The 17,500-nt window shown below is 43.1% G+C and overlaps 1 protein-coding gene across 9 annotated transcripts in view; it reads left to right on the top strand.

Moving 5' to 3' along the window:
• LOC147153491 (uncharacterized) overlaps positions 1 to 17,500 on the top strand; it is a 58,413-nt gene that overhangs the window by 39,221 nt on the left and 1,692 nt on the right. The window contains exons 2-9 of one of the 9 annotated variants that reach the window (XM_086030813.1): positions 115 to 324; positions 4,548 to 4,602; positions 4,699 to 4,786; positions 4,894 to 5,294; positions 6,159 to 6,311; positions 6,754 to 6,912; positions 9,448 to 9,582; positions 15,085 to 17,500. The exon at positions 15,085 to 17,500 is cut by the window's right edge and continues 1,692 nt beyond it. In XM_086030813.1, coding sequence (XP_085886939.1) covers positions 194 to 324; positions 4,548 to 4,602; positions 4,699 to 4,786; positions 4,894 to 5,294; positions 6,159 to 6,311; positions 6,754 to 6,912; positions 9,448 to 9,582; positions 15,085 to 15,573 — 1,611 coding nt within the window. In that variant the 5' untranslated portion in view covers positions 115 to 193 and the 3' untranslated portion in view covers positions 15,574 to 17,500. Of the gene's footprint in view, positions 1 to 114; positions 325 to 421; positions 2,447 to 2,506; positions 3,332 to 4,547; positions 4,603 to 4,695; positions 4,787 to 4,893; positions 5,295 to 6,158; positions 6,312 to 6,753; positions 6,913 to 9,447; positions 9,583 to 15,084 lie in introns of those variants that run through there. The other 8 variants (XM_086030805.1, XM_086030877.1, XM_086030841.1 and 5 more) reach the window with 8 other exon arrangements.

Raw genomic sequence — 17,500 nt, 5'->3', positions numbered from 1 at the left:
AGAAAGCCAGAGGCAGGCCAAGCACACAAAACATTTCTTGCCTTCTGCCGCATTTCGTCTTATCTGCCATTTCTCTCATTTGCTTTGTCTTTCTTCCTCCCCCTGTCTCTGCAGGCTTTCCTGAGCAGAGCGTTTGTGTGGCGGAGTTCGAGCTGAGAGTGGAAGTGAGTGGGCGCGAGAGGGATCGTGTGTCATGGCTGACAGCGAAGGGACAAACCTCGAGGACCCTCCCTACAAAAACCTGCTGCTTCTGGGTGCCATCGCAGCAGCATCGGCCTTCGTGGTCACCATCCTCATCGTACTCGTTTGCGTGGGCTGCCAGAGGTGAGCGTACGTTCACGGGATAGTAAACTCCATCTATCAATTGTCTGTACCACTTATCCTCATTAAGGTCGCCATTAAGCCATTAAGTTTTCATCCCAACTGGTTAGGGCCAGAGGCACAGATATACCCTGGACTGGTCGGAAGCCATCAAAGGGCACAAACAATCAAACAAATTCACAAACACAAGCATTGGCAATTTAGAGTCTTCCGAACATGAATGTTCTTGGAATAGTGGAGGAAGCTGGTGTACCCAGATAAAAACTAGGGCCACGGCTGAAATCCAGACATCGGCCCTCCAGACAATCAGACTTTCAAAAAAAGAAAAATATCAAATAAAAACAACAGACACACTTGCATAGCGTGGTGTTCGGTGAAATAAAAACAAAATGGGGCACATGTCATTCCCTCTGTGGGACCCGAAGGTATACAACAGTGTTTAATTTTTTAGTTTTTCTTTGTTTGGCTGCGTGTCAGGTGTGCGGCACCTGCGTGTGACATGGTACACCGGTAAAGTCCGTTCTTGACGCCGTTTGGCTGACCTGGACCGACCGTGCGGGTCTGAAGTATAGACTCATAGATGGACTAAAGCACAAATGTCAAAGTCAAGGCCCGCGGGTCACATCCGGCCCGCGAGAAGGTTTTCTACGGCCCCTGGGAGGATATTGCTTTATTCTTAGATCCGGCCCGCAGCCCGCAGCAAGCCGGTGTAGGGTAGCAGATCTGATCGGGTCCTTCGCGCCTGCCTATGTCACGCTTTAAAATATATTGTAGCGTCTTGCAAGAACACAGACGTAGATTAATTATCACGCTTTTATTAGTCCAACCGTCTACTGTGGGCCGCAGCCGACGCCCATACAGTAAGACAACTAAGTGTTGATAGCGAGAGACGTGGTTCCTTTTCTTTTTTCCTCCTTCGACAAAGCTAGCTAGTAGTTTGTTCGTGCCAGCAAACTCAGTAGTTGCAGATTTCCTGTGTTTCACCGCGTTTGTTGTTGTGTGTAAATGTTAAAAGGTGTGTTTAATCATTTAGGTTCGTGTCAAGTCAGCGTTCCCACTTGTGCTGTACATAATAGCCTAGATATGTTCTCGTGAGTGATGTCCCGTTGATGAACACTAGTTAATTATTTCGGCTAGTATGCTAACTATTCTAGTGATGAAACGTGTGAATGTGTATTGTATGTATTGTTTGGCTGTTTAATTGCTTAATACAGTGAATTGTAATGTTTAGGCATATTGTTAACTAATGGATATGCATTGGATGATGTTGCTAGGTTATTCTTAGTCTGTGTTGTTGCAGACCACAATAAATAGACGTGTCAATTGGAATACGGGCCTGTGTTTTCTGACAGGAGCACCCACAATCATAACTTTGCCACTCTAAAATAGAGTCAGCTGGAGAAATCCTACCAATCATATGATCCGCTCCATTTTACTTCACATTATGTACAGTACACACAATTTTGCAGTCCGAGTCAACCAGAAAATTGTTTCCAGTTTGGCAGGAGAAACGCAAACGGAAGTGACGTACGAGCTGCATCGCAAAAGTAGCAGTAATGTACATTATTTATTTTTTTTATTTAGTAACTCCGAAGATAAAAACACAACAGCCAGGGGGGTGACAAACATAGAGGCAAAGAAATATATTACAGAAATATGAAGCGTGACATCATCAGCAGGCGCGAAGGACCCAATCCAATCTGGACATTTAAAAAAATTTCAATGAACATTCTATCAGTCCGACCCTCGGCTTGTCGCAATTTTTTTTATTTGGCCCACCGTCCATTTTACTTTGACACCTATGGACTAAAGCATACACGCATGCCCAGCTCTGACTTAATGTACTCTTAACCATTTACAGGAGTTGTACACAAACAACACTGGTCGGGGGCGACACATTTGAAAAAAAGAGACGGAATAAGCAAGGGCGGAAGTGGAGTTTTGGCCGGCCCACTAATCGGCCCTCATGCGTTTGACGTGGTCGCGAGGCGGCCAAAGTTCATCTCACCCAACTCGGCGAAAGGCTTCTTTAGGCTTCTTTTATACTCCCGCGACGGCGTGGGCGACAACTGCCGCATTGCATGACATGATCGACGCATTGTGCTGTGAGACATGTTGGCGACAGGTCTGCACACGTCAGAAATTGTTGCTGCGTATACCACTCTCGTGATCTGTCCTTGTCAGTAGCCGTAGCGATGCCCCCCACGACTTGGAATGAAACTGTAACACATTTTCAAAACAACACGTGTGGGTTGTGTGCGTGTATAAAGGCAAACTGCGCGCAGCACTGTTGCAGCGACGTGCTTGCGGATGTCGCCCGCCCGCAGGAGTATAATGAAGCATGAAATGGGCAAACGACAAAATTTACCTCTGAATGCTTCAAACGCGTCACTAGTTACGCGACTGCGCGTACTTAGTTGTTTGTAACCGTCAAAAGTTGTTCTAACTTTTCCTGAGGCCGTGGTATGGCAGGTTACAATTCAAGGTTGAGTTCATGCACTTCTTCTGGCGTCTTCCCTACTAAATCAACCCATGCGGCATGACAGGAACAAATACTTGAGCAGGATAAAAATAAATAAATACTCACACTCAACACAATATTGCAGCACGTTAGAAAAAATAATAAATACAAAATAATATATGCAATCCCCACATTAATATACAAAAATGACTAAACTAAATCATATGTTGCACTTGCATTGGGAGCCGCGGCGGGATTGCTGTGCACGGCGGGGAGAAGAGAAGGAAGGAGAAAGAAGAACGAGAAGAAGAAGGAGCACTGGCGTTTGACGTCGCCAGGGGAATTTGAAACCTGAATGCAGCAGCCGCTTCATTTGCGCACATTGGAGAAGTGTAGCTTTTGCTTGGTAGAAGACGACGACTGGTAAAACAAAAGGTTTCAACATCGCAGTGAAGTGGCCGACACTCCCCTCCGTGCAGACCGAACGTGAGCAGTGCACAGCGTACTTTCCCACCGGAGCTCCCAATGGAAGGAAGTACGCGCAGTTGGGTAACTACTAGTGGCTCGTTTGAAGCATGTTTGAAGCGTGTCCACAACCGGCTTTGAATAGTAAATTATCCAGCTAATGAGCTTTAAATAAACCTCTGCCGTTAGCAACTCCCCCGTGGCGCGTGATGTACGGACGCTTTTTTTTTTTTTTTTTTTTGGTGGGTGGGTGGGGGCGCACGTAAGGACGGAACCGCTTCTAAAGGACGGGGTTGGCATCCAATAATTTTTATGAATAAGGACGGAGGGATGAGGCTGGCAAAAAAGGGTCAAGTGCCCAGCTCTGGTAAATACATAGACGAAACAAGACATGACAGTATGAGAATGTGGCAATGAAAAGTTGCACGCTGGCCATGACAAAGAGAAAGAATATGCCGGTGACTAGCTTCCCTCTCTCCAGCGCTTATGAACCTAAATATTGACGACAAGCAGGATTGTGATGGAGAGACCGCCCCTCCACCTGCCCCTAATTAATGACATACACACAGGATCATACAGTAACAGAACCAGGTGTATCCTAATGCATTTACTGGAAGCTATACAGCGAGCCAAGAGAAAGGCTACAAAAAGCATTCATTTCATGTCACATGTACAATACATGTAGTAAAAATTAAAGTTCTAAATGTAGGTCAGTGCTTCTAATGTGTTTCAGCCAGCAGAGGTCTTGTGAAAGTCATATAGCGTGTGATGCATATGATGTCATACTTGGTTGGGGGAAATAGCTGCTCAAAGACAGAGAGATTGACTCTCATGTGAAAGAAATGGGATAAGGGGGCGGGGTTAAACATTCATACTTGCGCCACGGGCTTTGTTGTTTTCGTGCTTCATCTTTTTTTGCTGCGCTCCATACCAACAGTTGCCTATAGCTACCACCTCAGAGGATTCACAATGACCGTCTCCCATGTTGGTATGCTAGAGAATAGGACAATAAGAGAATAGCATGGAGGAGACTGAATGATGAATGGTGTGGCAGCTTTAAATGGTTGCATTGTGAAAAGACGTCATAGAAAACACAAAAACAGTATATATACGGTAGCATAACACTCTTGTGGAGTGCAAAATGTTGCTTTTCTCACTGTTTGACTGGGCTCTTATCAACTAAGGACTTTGCTGCTACTGACTGGACATGGATTCTGATGTTATCTACTGTATTTACTGCACTGTATGCAAAAACTGTCCAGCAGCACCCTTTGACCTTCCTTACTTTGATCTTTGTCAGAAAAAGCAAGAGCAAGCACCCTTCAGCTGGAGAGAAAGGCACATCTGTAAATATGGTCAGGCATACTTTCATTTCCCCCTCTTTCCAGTATGACATGTCTCTGAACAGAAATAGCTTTGAATGAATGCGCTCATATTGTGTTTGACAGCAGGGTACCCTTCGACATCCAAAACTGAATTCCATGAGCAAATCGGACACCAGGCTGCATGAGATCAACCGCTTTCCCTGCAACGGGAACTGTAAGTGATTTACAATCAATGTGACAATCCACCGTGCAGCGGGTGACTGCAGGGCAGGCTTTTTGATGATTTCCCACCTTTTCTCCTCCACCTTTGTTGTTCATCAGCTGTTAGTAAGAGCCGCCCAGCCAGCATGGACCTCCTGCTCCTCCACAGTCGGCGCTCTCAGACGGACCTGAGGCCTTCCCAGGGGCGCCAGCTTCCGCAGATCCCCACCAGCCCTCAGGGATCCAGCCAAGGGGGAGAAGGGGAGGTCGGCGGAGACGGGGGAGGAGGGGAGGCCAGAGACCACACTTACACGGAAGTGGGCCTGCGAAATAATCCGACGCCCACGCACGGCTTGGACGACGGCCTGTACGAGAGCGTCAATGTCCGGGAAGGGGCCCAAGACACGGGCCCCAAAGCGCACGTGGCGCCGCCACCGACGTCAACTACCACTGCGACTTCAGTCAGGGCCGCACAAAGCCCGCCTGCTCAGGCCAACGGAGCCCGCAATGGCAATGGAAATGTATGTACATACACACAGCTCCATGTCTGCAAACATTTTGTAGCAATTAAAGCAGAAGCACTCCTTCGTTTGCCTCCTCCATCTTGTGATGTACGTTCACCCACCTTTCCGCAAGGGGGGTGACGTTGAAGTCATTTGGCAGCAATTTTACACAATAATCGTAACGCGTATCGGTGCTTACCTACTGCGCCTTACTACTGCTCAGATTTTTGGCTGAAACTTGTATATCGTTGAAATCTGTGTCTTATAGCGGGTGTTTTTTTTTTTCTTCCCTAAATTGTTTTTTGCCAGTTTTGTCAGCGGGTGGTGCATTTGGGACCTGGGCCTTCTGTGGGGACTTTAGTGACCTAATCCACCCCTTAATACTGCTACGATTACCATAAAATACATCACGCTCACCAGAAATGATGATTACTTAGAGATCATAAAATCCATCCTCCTTTCTTTGCTCCAGAACTAGTTAGTTAACTAACTGTAGTCAGAGCTAGTTTGTTAAGAGAATCCACTTATCTTATGCCATTTTCATGCTAACGGTTAGCCTCAATGTTCACGGTTTTAGAAGCAATAAATATTCAAACACAAACAGTGACGCAACACATGCAGTCTGATGATATAACAATACTCACAAGAAAATATTCTCTTCCAGAAAAATTACTATTACAGCATCTTGCAGAGTCATTTATAGTAGTTGTAGTAGAAGAAATGCTCTTCTTTGAAATCTGTGATGTCTTGCTTCTGTTCCATTACATTTACAACGTGTTTAAAACATGGTTTTGAAAATGCTTTCAATGTTTTTTTTCCTGGGACTCCTAAGCAATGAACAGGAGTTCACTGTATGCGCTTGTATTTGTCTTTTCTTTACAGTGTGGCAGAGGGAATGGCGCCATTAACGGAACAATAGCAGGGAAAAGTAATGGGGTGAGCGGGATTAACAGGTCCCCGCTGTCCCCAGTCAACTCCCTGGCCACCCAAGAACCTACTGCAGCTGAGTATGCTTCAATTCGCAAATTCAGAAAGGTAAAACTCACCTAACAGCTCATTGTTTTCTTGGACTTTCCTCACTAACTGATTGGTTGATTGATTGATTGATTGATTGATTATTAAATGAGTAGGTAGTAGTAGAAGAATATATCTACTTATCAGAGTATGATGCAGTTTTTTGTAATGAATTTTGTGTACACTTGGAAATATTTTTAGAAGTATTCAGTGTGAAAGTAGGCAACTCATTACAAAAGATAAATGAGGCACCTGTTTGAATAAGTTGGCGTGAGGGGGAGTAAATACCAAAGGTCAACTGTAACTTTAAATCTTTTTTTTTTGTTCTTGTCAAATATTATAAGACAGACAATGTGTTGTGTTAAAAATACTCCTTCAGTCTACACGAGAAGTCCAAAAATACATGTATATTTATATGTTTCTCTTGAGCTTTGTCCATTATATCTTCACTGGTGACGTCAAGGTTGACAAGACAAACAGGAAAGAAAATAACAGCGCCGACAGCCAATCAGACCAATCGAGCGTGAGCGACTCACCCTCAGCTGCTCCTCCGCAACTACATCGCAGTCAGGAGATTCCACGCAAACCCTTGGAGCCGTTTCACCTGCACTCTTTCCCAAAGGTAAAGAATAACAAAGACGGTTAAAAAAAAAAATCCACTGTGCAGCAGCCTGCTTGTTCCAGTGGGAGGCAGTTGACAAACCACTAGAGGGCACTGTCCACAAACTAACTGCACTTTTATTGTCACGTTGAAAAAATTAAGTTTGAAATCTTACTAAATTGCCATTTCGGTTTATGCAATATAAGGGATAGATAGATAGATAGATAGATAGATAGATAGATAGATAGATAGATAGATAGATACTTTATTCATACCGTGTGGGAAATTACAATTACACTAAACTAGTAACAACCAACAAAGTGAAAAGAAATCTAACAAATACAAAAGCAGCATTTGAAGAGGACTCATATAGTGACAGTGACATGAGTATGTTTTTTGCATGCAAAAAAGTTAATATGCAATATGCAGATGGTGGAAACAAACATTGTATAGTTTGTATGGTAATATGCATATATTGATTGGACAAGTGAAATATATACACATTATGGTTAAAAAATATATTTAAAACAATATTTGAGTGCAAAAATTAACTAAATTGCCATTCTTGGTTTCAACAAGGTTTCTCGCTATTTAGGTCTATGAAATAAATACAATGACAATCACAGTCATGCTTTTAGCTTTTCGGGCATTTCTGAGAAGAACATTGATCGGCTGGGTGTCGTTGAGGCTTTCCTGTGCATTGACGTATTGTAGTTTGATTGTTTGTATATTCAATTGTGTTGTTATAAAGACATTGTTAGCTAGTGTTTGTACTTTTGATGCGCGTTGTCAAATCAGTAAATGAGAGTGTGCATATTTCTGCATTTGTGAGTGCAAGCGTGGGTCCTCTGCCTCTTTGCTTTGTGCTACAGTACCATATTACTGGCTTGTAAAGAGTGGAAACTGGATACATTATGTAAGAACTTGGTAGGCTGCCAAGCTGCCTCTATGTGTTTGTGTACACGTGCATGTGTGTGCGTGCGTGTGGTGTGTGTGAGTGTGGTGTGTGTGAGTGTTGTGTACTTCCGTTGAGTCTATCAGCAAGTCTGCCTAGAAGTGGCAAACAGGTAGCCAGCTGCCCGATAAATACTGCTCACATCTTGAAACAGTTTTATTCTGGCTCTGAGTACATAGTGCCTCGCGCATGAGGAGTGAATACAGTTTTGATAAGGCTTGCATGTTACACGTTTTATACTTACGGTAGTTTCTAATTATGAGCAATTGCATGCAGTTATAGATCAGCTGGGAAGTTTGCAACACAATGCGGATTAAAAAGTTTGAGCATTAAATGCCAAGTTGCTTGTAATTAAATATGCATGATTGACAATAGTTTTTTTTACAATATTTTTTGCAATAGTACTGCAAATGGTTTTCTACTGCTTTTCCTTTTGCCACAAAATCCCGCAGGGGTTCCTCTCTCTCTGTATGCAAATGTATTTTTCAAGCGCTTGCATGAATCTTGTGGACAGACAAGTTGCTGTCTGAACAAGCATCAGCAAGTTATATCTGAAGCAGCATGCATGCAAGTTAAATTGGTTAAGAGTGATCAAATCTATTTTTGATGTGTTCGGTTAGAAAAGCAAAGTCTCCAAAGTCTTTAACTGGACAGAACTGGCAACTTGTGAAGGACTTTTTTTTAAATCTGTGACAATATGCCCAGGATGTAGGCAGAAAATTCCTTTTATGTGTATATGTAAATTTTACAAACACATCGCAAGAGTGGGAAAAATAGGATATTTTTGACATATAACTAGTGCTGCATGAACTTCAAGCTACCCGAATTATCTACCTGAGTTTTAAGTTTTCTGTTGAACTAAACTAAAAATAGCAAGAATTAAACCTTTTATATTTAAAACAAAGGAAAGTAATCTTATCTTAATGCAAATGAATAATGCAAAAAGTCATATACGTGCAAATGAATAGCATGGGTGTTACAACGCTTTAGGCAATGGACATTTGAGCACAAACGGTGGAACAACACATGTAGACAGACAATGTATAACAATACTCACAGGCTTATTTTCTTTATACTGTGTGAAAAAGTGACTAATATTACTGCATCTTACTTAGCTTAGTTGTGACAGTCTCCCTGTGTCTGTATTATACCGCCTCATTCCTGCATACACCAGAAGGAGCTGCACAGTCACAATGAAACAAGCGTCCTTATCTGCCGGTTGAGTAGAAGACACTGTCGCTAAAGCCAAACTGTGGCGGTATTTTTTCTTTCTGAACCTGGATTTGACACCTCTGGTCATTACTATAGTAATATAGATGTGTTTTTATTTATGTTTTTTTATTAAGTTCAATATTATAGAGTGCAAGTATTAAAAAAAATACACATTACAATAATGTATTGTTTATACTTTACAGTACCTATTTAAATACTTAAAATCAGATCAATTTTGCAGGGGTCGCTTAAGTTCATCCAGATATGTATCTCACCACTTTGGTAATTAGTAAGTAAGTAATCACAAAATAATTGCTGCACTGTTCATGTTTTATTGGATATCTTGCCAGATTGTAAACTGTAAAAGTTGCCCGATTTGTGTGTGCCAGGAGCCAGTGTTCATGGGCAACGGTGAGCAGTACATCTGGAAGCCACCAGAGGATGACGATATCATCACTTTGCACCCGCCGCCGCACCGCATCGAGAACGGACAGGGGCACCCGTCGCCACCGACTGCCAAGGAGGTAACGTATCTTTAGCGGTAGGGGAAGGTGCACAACGACAGACAGAAAGATCTGTGATTTGTGGCTGCTATGTTTATAGATGGGGGCGGCCCTTTGATTGGGCATGCCGTCATAACATGGCTGCCCTGTGACCTTCCTGTCATACTCGGCTTGCAGCCAGAGGTTAGGTTACACGCATCCCGCGGGCCCAACCCCCCCCTGTATGAACTCTGGCCACAATCCCCTGGCACCCCTCTAAGCTATGTTTCCAACGTACAACCCACCAGATGGATCCAACATAAGCATCACTCGCTCCCAAAGACTAATCTCCGCTTCTCATCCATGGAGATTTTTTTTCCTGAATGTTTTCCTCCCCCCTCAAACAGCAGGCCTTCCTTTCCAGGCTGAATGGGATGAGCCCTGGCTGGGGACTGGCTTGCCAACAGACCTATTCTTCCTAATTATATATGGAGGAGATGTCTGGTGGTGAGATGAGGAAGTCTGCTCTGTCCAATTGTGTCTCAATGTCACATATCTAACCACATCTGCTTCCCCCGTGCAGCAGTTCGTCCCCCATTAATCCGCTCGCAATCCGCCCTCTCTTTTTCTCTGCATTCGTGCAGCACACGGAGAGCTACAAACAGTTGGGGAGCCGTCATGGTAGACATACATGGCGCTTCTGGGGGACTACTAACCTGATCTTTCAGTGTGTTAGAACAAATGTAATTGGCCTAGGGCCTATTTCTCTCTCTAAAGCCCTTTGTCTAAAGTCAAGAGTTATAGTACTTGTAGAACTGTACAAGCACATGACGCCAGTCGTCTGTTGCTTGCAGAGTGGCTGGCCTTGACTGCACGATGTGTTATCTCACTTTTGCTGTCTGTTTTGAGTTCTCTTTTCTGACCTGTTCATTGCCACGTTCCCAAGTTTGCAGTTTGTAGCTGCCCGTATAATTTGTGTCTTCTGTAGGAGAGACATAACAGAAAAGAAACCCGGCAGAGGGGAGGAGAAAAGACAACATACAATGCGCAGGCTTCCTCAACAGCTGCAGCCCAGTTCTGAAATCCCCACTGTCTTGTGACTTCCTTCCTGTGCTGCGCAATGTGCACAAACAGCACACGCGTTTGCTCAGACATGCATGGTGCACCGTTTGTGTAAATGTTTGAAGCATACACCTTGGTCTTTATTTATCCAAAAAGGTCACAAAAGAGATTTGTAGGGTCACGGTGCATGTCCCATTTCATAGAAGTGTTGGATAATAACACAGTGGTGCCATGAGATACAAGTGACCCAACTTAACTCCATTCACTTCACAATAAGCAGCTGTTGGGCAAATAGTGAAGAAAAAAAAAAGAGAGACGTCAAGCTGTATATTGCCACTCACACTTGAGGCGCACTTGAAAACTAAATATAATAAAAGAACATACATAAACAAAAAATGATAATTAGACATATTTTTTAAAACAACTATATGCTCTACCTCACGAGTATTAGTTTAGCTCATTGCTAACATATATGGAAAATGCAATTTACATCCTGGCGGTTACCATTGGTAGTCGTGATTTTAGAAGCCCTAAAGCAGAGCCCACACTTTTTCAGCATGAAAGCTACTTATAAAATGACCATAACCAAATAACCTACTTTCTTTAATTCTTTATGTAGTTGGTTAGTTAGTTAGTTAGTTAGTTAGTTTGTCAGTCAGTTAGTTAGTAGTTAGTTAAAAATATACTTGTATTCTTTATATGTGCAATATATATTAGTGTACCTTGCATAATTTTCTAAGCTGCCAAATGTTCTGGATTGTTCGTATTTTCTTACGGAAATCTCTGAGCGCAACCTCATTACAGAACATGTGGTGTTCCGGACATGGCATCAGGAGGCAGAGTAAAATCAAATATGTGTGGACAGAATAGTCCCTGCATCAGGTGCACAGGTGGGCACAATCGAATCCGTCGAATTCTTCCACTGAGACAGCGGTGGCAGTTTCCTTTGGCCGCCCGGAGAAGCAGGACGCAGGCATCGGGTCAATGCCGCATTGGTGATGGAGCTAGCTGGAAAACTGACGGTCGACTCCGGCGGGAAGCTGGCTTTTTCCTGGCTTTGATTAAAAAAAAAAAAAGTCTATTTTCGTCACTTTAATGTTAACCTCATCTTGCTTATGTTTGTCCTTTCTTTTTTGCGTGCTCCAAGTTATGTCATTGGGACTCATTGTGACTGACAGGTGATTGGACAAATGATCAATTCCTCTTCCCATACCAACCACTCAGCGTGACTGACCTGCCCCGAGCTATTCTATTTACAAAATCAAGGGTCTGTGGCAGGGGCGAAGCCAGAACGTGGCTAATGGGTGGGCCCGGAAAAATCAGGGTGGGCCTGAATATTTCTCTCACTGAGCACAATTTCCCTGTCCCAACACATCGTATATTCAAATAAAATGACAAATGGAATAATATGAAGTTCAAATCTTCCTTAGACAACCACAATTATGCCTTTCTTAATATTCAATAAAATAAAAAAACACAACAAAATGCAAATTAAAAAAGAATTTAATAATAAAGTAAAAATATATATTTTTTAATGAAAATATATATTTTTTCATGAATCTCATTGGGTGGGCAGTCTGTCCGTCTGTGTGTGCACAGGCCCACCCATGGCTCCGCCCCTGGTCTGTGGGAATTCTGGACAGCTGTTTTTTCCCTTCCTTCATGGGCCTCTAACCCATCTGGGCCCGGCGATAGTTATGTCACTGATCGCTGCTACTTTTCATAGATTCATATCATCAGCAAGAAACAAAAACGGCCGCTAGCGGATGAGTCCAAAGTTAGCTGAATGCTAACGACTTGACTCGGCCTCAGTCGCTGCGAGTTTTAATAGATTTAGATCAGTGACGACAAACAAGGGCGGCTATGAAGCTGTATTGACAAATTAATGTCGCTTCAGACGTGGGGCAATGAGCAATCTCAAAAGCTCTGAGTCGTATCTGTACCTACACGGTTATAAAATTGGTAACCACAATACACATTAACTATGTGCTCCAAAATAATTAATATTAGAACACTGAATCATTGACTGAATCGTTGCATTTTTAGGTTAGTACTGTATTGACCAGCAACAGTCCAAATGCACGTGACATATAAATGTTGTTGCCCGACTAATACTAAAGTGTTGTGTCCTAATGTACAGTATGCATGCACAGACACCTCCAATCACAATGCCTGTTTTGAGGCAAATGAAATGTGACCAAAATCCATTAGTGAACACTACTGAGCAGGTTTTTTCTGTCAGCGGGTTGGCGGGCGTCCATGTCTTTCACACCATAGCTCGCTGTTATGTTGCCAAAGCACTTGTGAAACTTTAACAGGTCTATCCACTGTGAGACGAACGCCGACTCTCCACCTAGACCTCGACGAAGCGATAACACAGTTTACTCTGTCTTATCCTAGCTTGTCAAAATAGGTCAGGTTACAGCACAGAGCAAACACAGTGCCACTCTCACGCCCACCCTATCAGGCTCACACTTTAAATTAGCAGTCGTCAAAGATTTCTCCCATGTTTGCACGTTGTACCTTTTTGCCTGAAATACTATAGGCTGCAAATTTTCCTTATGGTATTGGTCAGAGGTGAGCAATAATGTGCTACATTTACTTGATTACATTTACTTAAAGGGATGGTGGGGGCCGGGATGGCTATGTTTTCACTAACAAGTTCATTTTATATATTTTTTGATCAGGAAAATGGAAAGAGTTGTCATTTTCTATTTTATCAATAAATTTGGGAGAAATTAGGAAATAAGTGACTCCATGAATAACGCCTCTTGAGAATGGCCGCGCCCCCTACCGTTGTATCCTTGTTTGGTCGGAGTCACTGAAGGGACCGATTACAAACTCTCCATTGGAAATCATTGTACTTTCATTGCTTATAAAGTCCAAAAACGGTGATCAATTGGCACCAAAATTTATGTGGACATCCTTACTAATGACCACTTCAACCATATCAAAAGGATTAACTTCTCCGTGGCTGATTTATGAGAATGAGGAAATGTGGAAGTGAGCATGAGCTACATAGATTTATGCTGGGACGAGCGAACACTGCTTCTTTGATTTAAAAGAGAAAAAAAAAACACTGCTTCTTTGCTGATCTCGGTTAGGACGAGCAAGGCATTTAACACCAGTCAGGATATTTACAGAGACTGAAGTGGGAATGAGTGGACGTGCACATTTATTTGGATGAGGAATGGCCACAGTTTTTCGACCGACAACACGCCGTAGAACGTAACAGCTGAAACGGTACGCTCCAATGCGGCCACACTCGGCTGTGCAGTCAGCCTCCTCGCTGGAACTTTTTGTTTGCTGAACATTGACGCTTGCTGGCAGCTGCAAGCGGTGTCGGACAACGCATGCTTGCTGACCTGTTTTCTGAATCCGAGCCGTGATTGGTCTTTGTGAGCAGTTGTAATGTCATTTTCAGTCGACAGAAGACAAAATGGCCGCCCCCAGAGTGGAATGAGTAGATTAACATTTATTCCACAAACGCAGTATTTATCCAAATGCCCTATTTCAACTAGTGGGCTTGCATAGAACATATTCTTAAAAAAAAATGTTTGCGTTGACTTCCGCTTTTAGGAATGTTTTGGATACATTTTACATGTTTGAGTAGTATTAATGTAACATACCTTTACTTGTTTTTGTTCAGAAGGAACAGCCCGCAACCTGTACAAGTCAATTGAAAAAAAATATGTTTCAAAAACTGAAAATTAACAACTGAAATAATGTGATTGCACAAGTGTGCACACCCTCTTATTGTGATGTGGCTGTGTTCAGAAATCACCAATCACATTTAAACTCACCTGCCACCATTTTAAGTACCTTGGATTAACTACAAATAAAGTTCAGATGTTGTGATGGGCTTTTGCTGCCTTTTTAAAAAAATGCCTTCTAGCCAAAGCCTGAAGGTTTTTGCTAACACTGACAAATATTTTGAACTGTTCTAAGGCCCCATTGCAGTTGAAGAAAAACAAAACCAAATATCATACAACAAAGCGGTACACCGCAGCTACCACCTTGCTTCATTCGGGTTTTGTTGCTCTTTTGGTGATGAGCAGTGTTGCGTATTCGCCAAATGTACCTATTGGAATTATGGCCCAAATGTTACATTTGGATTTCACTGGACCATAACAAAATCAAATCTTCCAAACAAAATGTGTTATGGTCTGATGAGAGCATACCACCAAATGACTGAACTTTTTGGCCATAAATCCAAAAGACGTTTGGTGGAAACACAGTATCACTCCTCAGCACGGTATGTTATAGCATGCTTATGAAAAAACATAAATAGCCTGCGCAAAGTGCTGAACTTAACCATTTCAAACACATCTGTGGTGAACCAGCATGTCAATAAGGCCCTCTTGTCCATCATTTGTAGGGAAGTTGACTTGTACTGTTCATACTGTGATTTAACTCAAGACACATTCACCCATGGCTGAATGCAGTTAACCAACCTCTGACTCTCATTTTTTGTGTTGTCAGATTGCAGACACCTACTCCATTGTGTGCAAAACCCAGAAGAAAAAGACTCCCATGGAAAACAATGGAGCGAAGACCCTTCCGCGCTCCTTTGGCGGGGAAAGAGGAAAGGGCCGGGGCCGAGGCGTCCAGGGCCAGGCGCGTTCCCAGGAGGAGCCGTGTTACGAGCCGACAGGTGACAGGGCCTGGCCCGCGTGCGCGGGAGCAGAGTCCGATACTGCGTACGCTACCATTGACAGCCATCGTAAACGTGAGCAGGCCTGCGCCAGTAATAGCACAGCTGGTGGTACCGCCACCCTTAAGAGGAAGAAGCAACAGGCACCATCAGCTGCACCTCAGGGCTCCGCGTCCAACCCCCTGCCTGTTCGAGGCCTGCCCGGGGGAGATAACTTCTATGAGACCATCAGCGATGTGAAAGGGGGCAACAGCTCCAGCACCACCACCATTTTCACATTTAATGATGGAATGGAAATGTATGTCACCGGCCTGTAGCTGGCAGACATGAAGATACGGCCCAGAAAGATCAGAACAGGGACACTCCTGTTCACTTACCATAAGGTTGCTGTACATACTTCGAGGTACTATGACTACTCCAGAAACAAAATGACGATCAAATTTGTGATGACATCAGGTACAAACAGGGTTTTAATCCAGGTTCAGACTTTTCCTTCATTGGTCTATTGTTTCGAACCAGCCTCGACCCTAAAAGGACCAAAATGTTTTATCAAAAAGAGAAGAAAAGAAAACGACAACTGGAATACTCAGCTTCAAAAATACTGTATCAATGACATGTTTATGGGCATCATTTTCCATAATATCTTTATTTTTGTACGAACAGTGTTTATTTGAGATGTGGCGTAACTCACAATTTGAGCACATTTGAATATGAATATATCTATAGAAAATGTAAATGCATGATTTGTGCAAACCATAGAGAGCAGTGGCAATGATGCTGGCTATATTAGGAGAAGGAGGCCACAGTGCAAGCCGTTACAAACACACACACACACAGACACACAGACACACATACACACACACTTGGGGGCACTTATGTAATATAAGCAGATGGATGTCACAGAGATTTTGGGAGCTCAGCTCAACCTAAGCAAACATCTGAAACAGGTTCCCTGTGCACACTGACCTGTTGCCTGGCAGGGAGAGTTGCAGTGTTTTGTACAAACAAAGGCCGGCCTGCCATTTGTAGGCCAGCTCAAACTCAAAAGTAAGCCAAGACTAGAGAAGGCGTTTATTTCACAAACCACCATGTGCCCTAAACCAACTGGCAGTTATCAAAAGTGGCCCTCTTGGTATTTCTTCTGTGTTTGGTTTGGTCCACAATGTAATTCTCAAGGTAATTATGACATCAGTGAACAATTGACGCTCAGATTTGACAAACATCCATCTGTAGCCAGAGGCTTGATGACACACCTCTCTCTCTCTCTCTCTCTCTCTCTCTCTCTCTCTCTCTCTCTCTCTCTCTCTCTCTCTCTCTCTCTCTCTCTCTCTCTCTCTCTCTCTCTCTATGTCTCTCTGTCTCTCTCTCTCTCTCTCTCTCACACACACACAAATACACGCACACACAAATTCTTGCATGCTTGCTTGGCAGCGTTTTTACAGGGTAAAGCGATCAGGTCCGGGGTTGCCAGAGTGTTGAGCAAGAGTTATACGGGTGACAGATTTCACAATACAAAACCGTTTCCTTGTTAGTATAAAAGAGTGATTCCTTCTCAAAAACGTTATCAAACAAGTGACATTTTTTTCTTTTAAATGTGATTTTATGACCATTGTAATATTGCACCCAACAGCTGCGGAAAAGGCTGTCCATATTTTGTATTGAAACGTCAATGTTCCGGGTTTGCTCTCTGGCTCCGAATCTGCACTCTCTTGCTGCTTTTTGAGGCATACATTTGGTGGTTGGAATAGCAACAAAAAGCTTGCACTCCAAAGAAAACAACCGTGGAGTGTCCTCTGGACGGTTGCCCCTCGCCCTCTCCTCAGCCTGCTCTTCGCCCCCCGCATCCTTCATTGAAAACAATGTCTTTTTCATGTAGCTTTGGGGAACTTTAACAAAAGAATGGAGGACAAAACAAAACCTGAATAAATGGGCGTGAGGTTATGAAGAAAGAGTAATGAGGGATATAGCGGAATGATCTCACTGTGAGAGAACCATGCAAATGTTCAAAAGGTCAGTAGCATATGTTTGAAGTGTTACTGTGTGAGAACATGCATAGAAGCAAATGCACAAATGTATTTTATTGCACTGTTCATTTTTTCTCTCTCTCTTTTTGGACAATGAATAGCTCACGCCACTGCCATGAAACGAGTCTGGTCTGTGTTGGTGCAATTTATCCTGCTTGATTCAAAAAGTGCATGCATTAATATATGGAGCTGAAATAATTATTGTGGTACTTTATTATTC

Source organism: Filicampus tigris, chromosome 1 (genome assembly GCF_054856515.1).
Source record: "Filicampus tigris isolate MCC_2025a chromosome 1, RoL_Ftig_1.0, whole genome shotgun sequence".
Lineage (NCBI taxonomy): Eukaryota > Metazoa > Chordata > Actinopteri > Syngnathiformes > Syngnathidae > Filicampus > Filicampus tigris.
The sequence above is the reverse complement of the archived record's forward strand: the minus strand, read 5'-3'. Positions and strand labels throughout refer to the sequence as shown.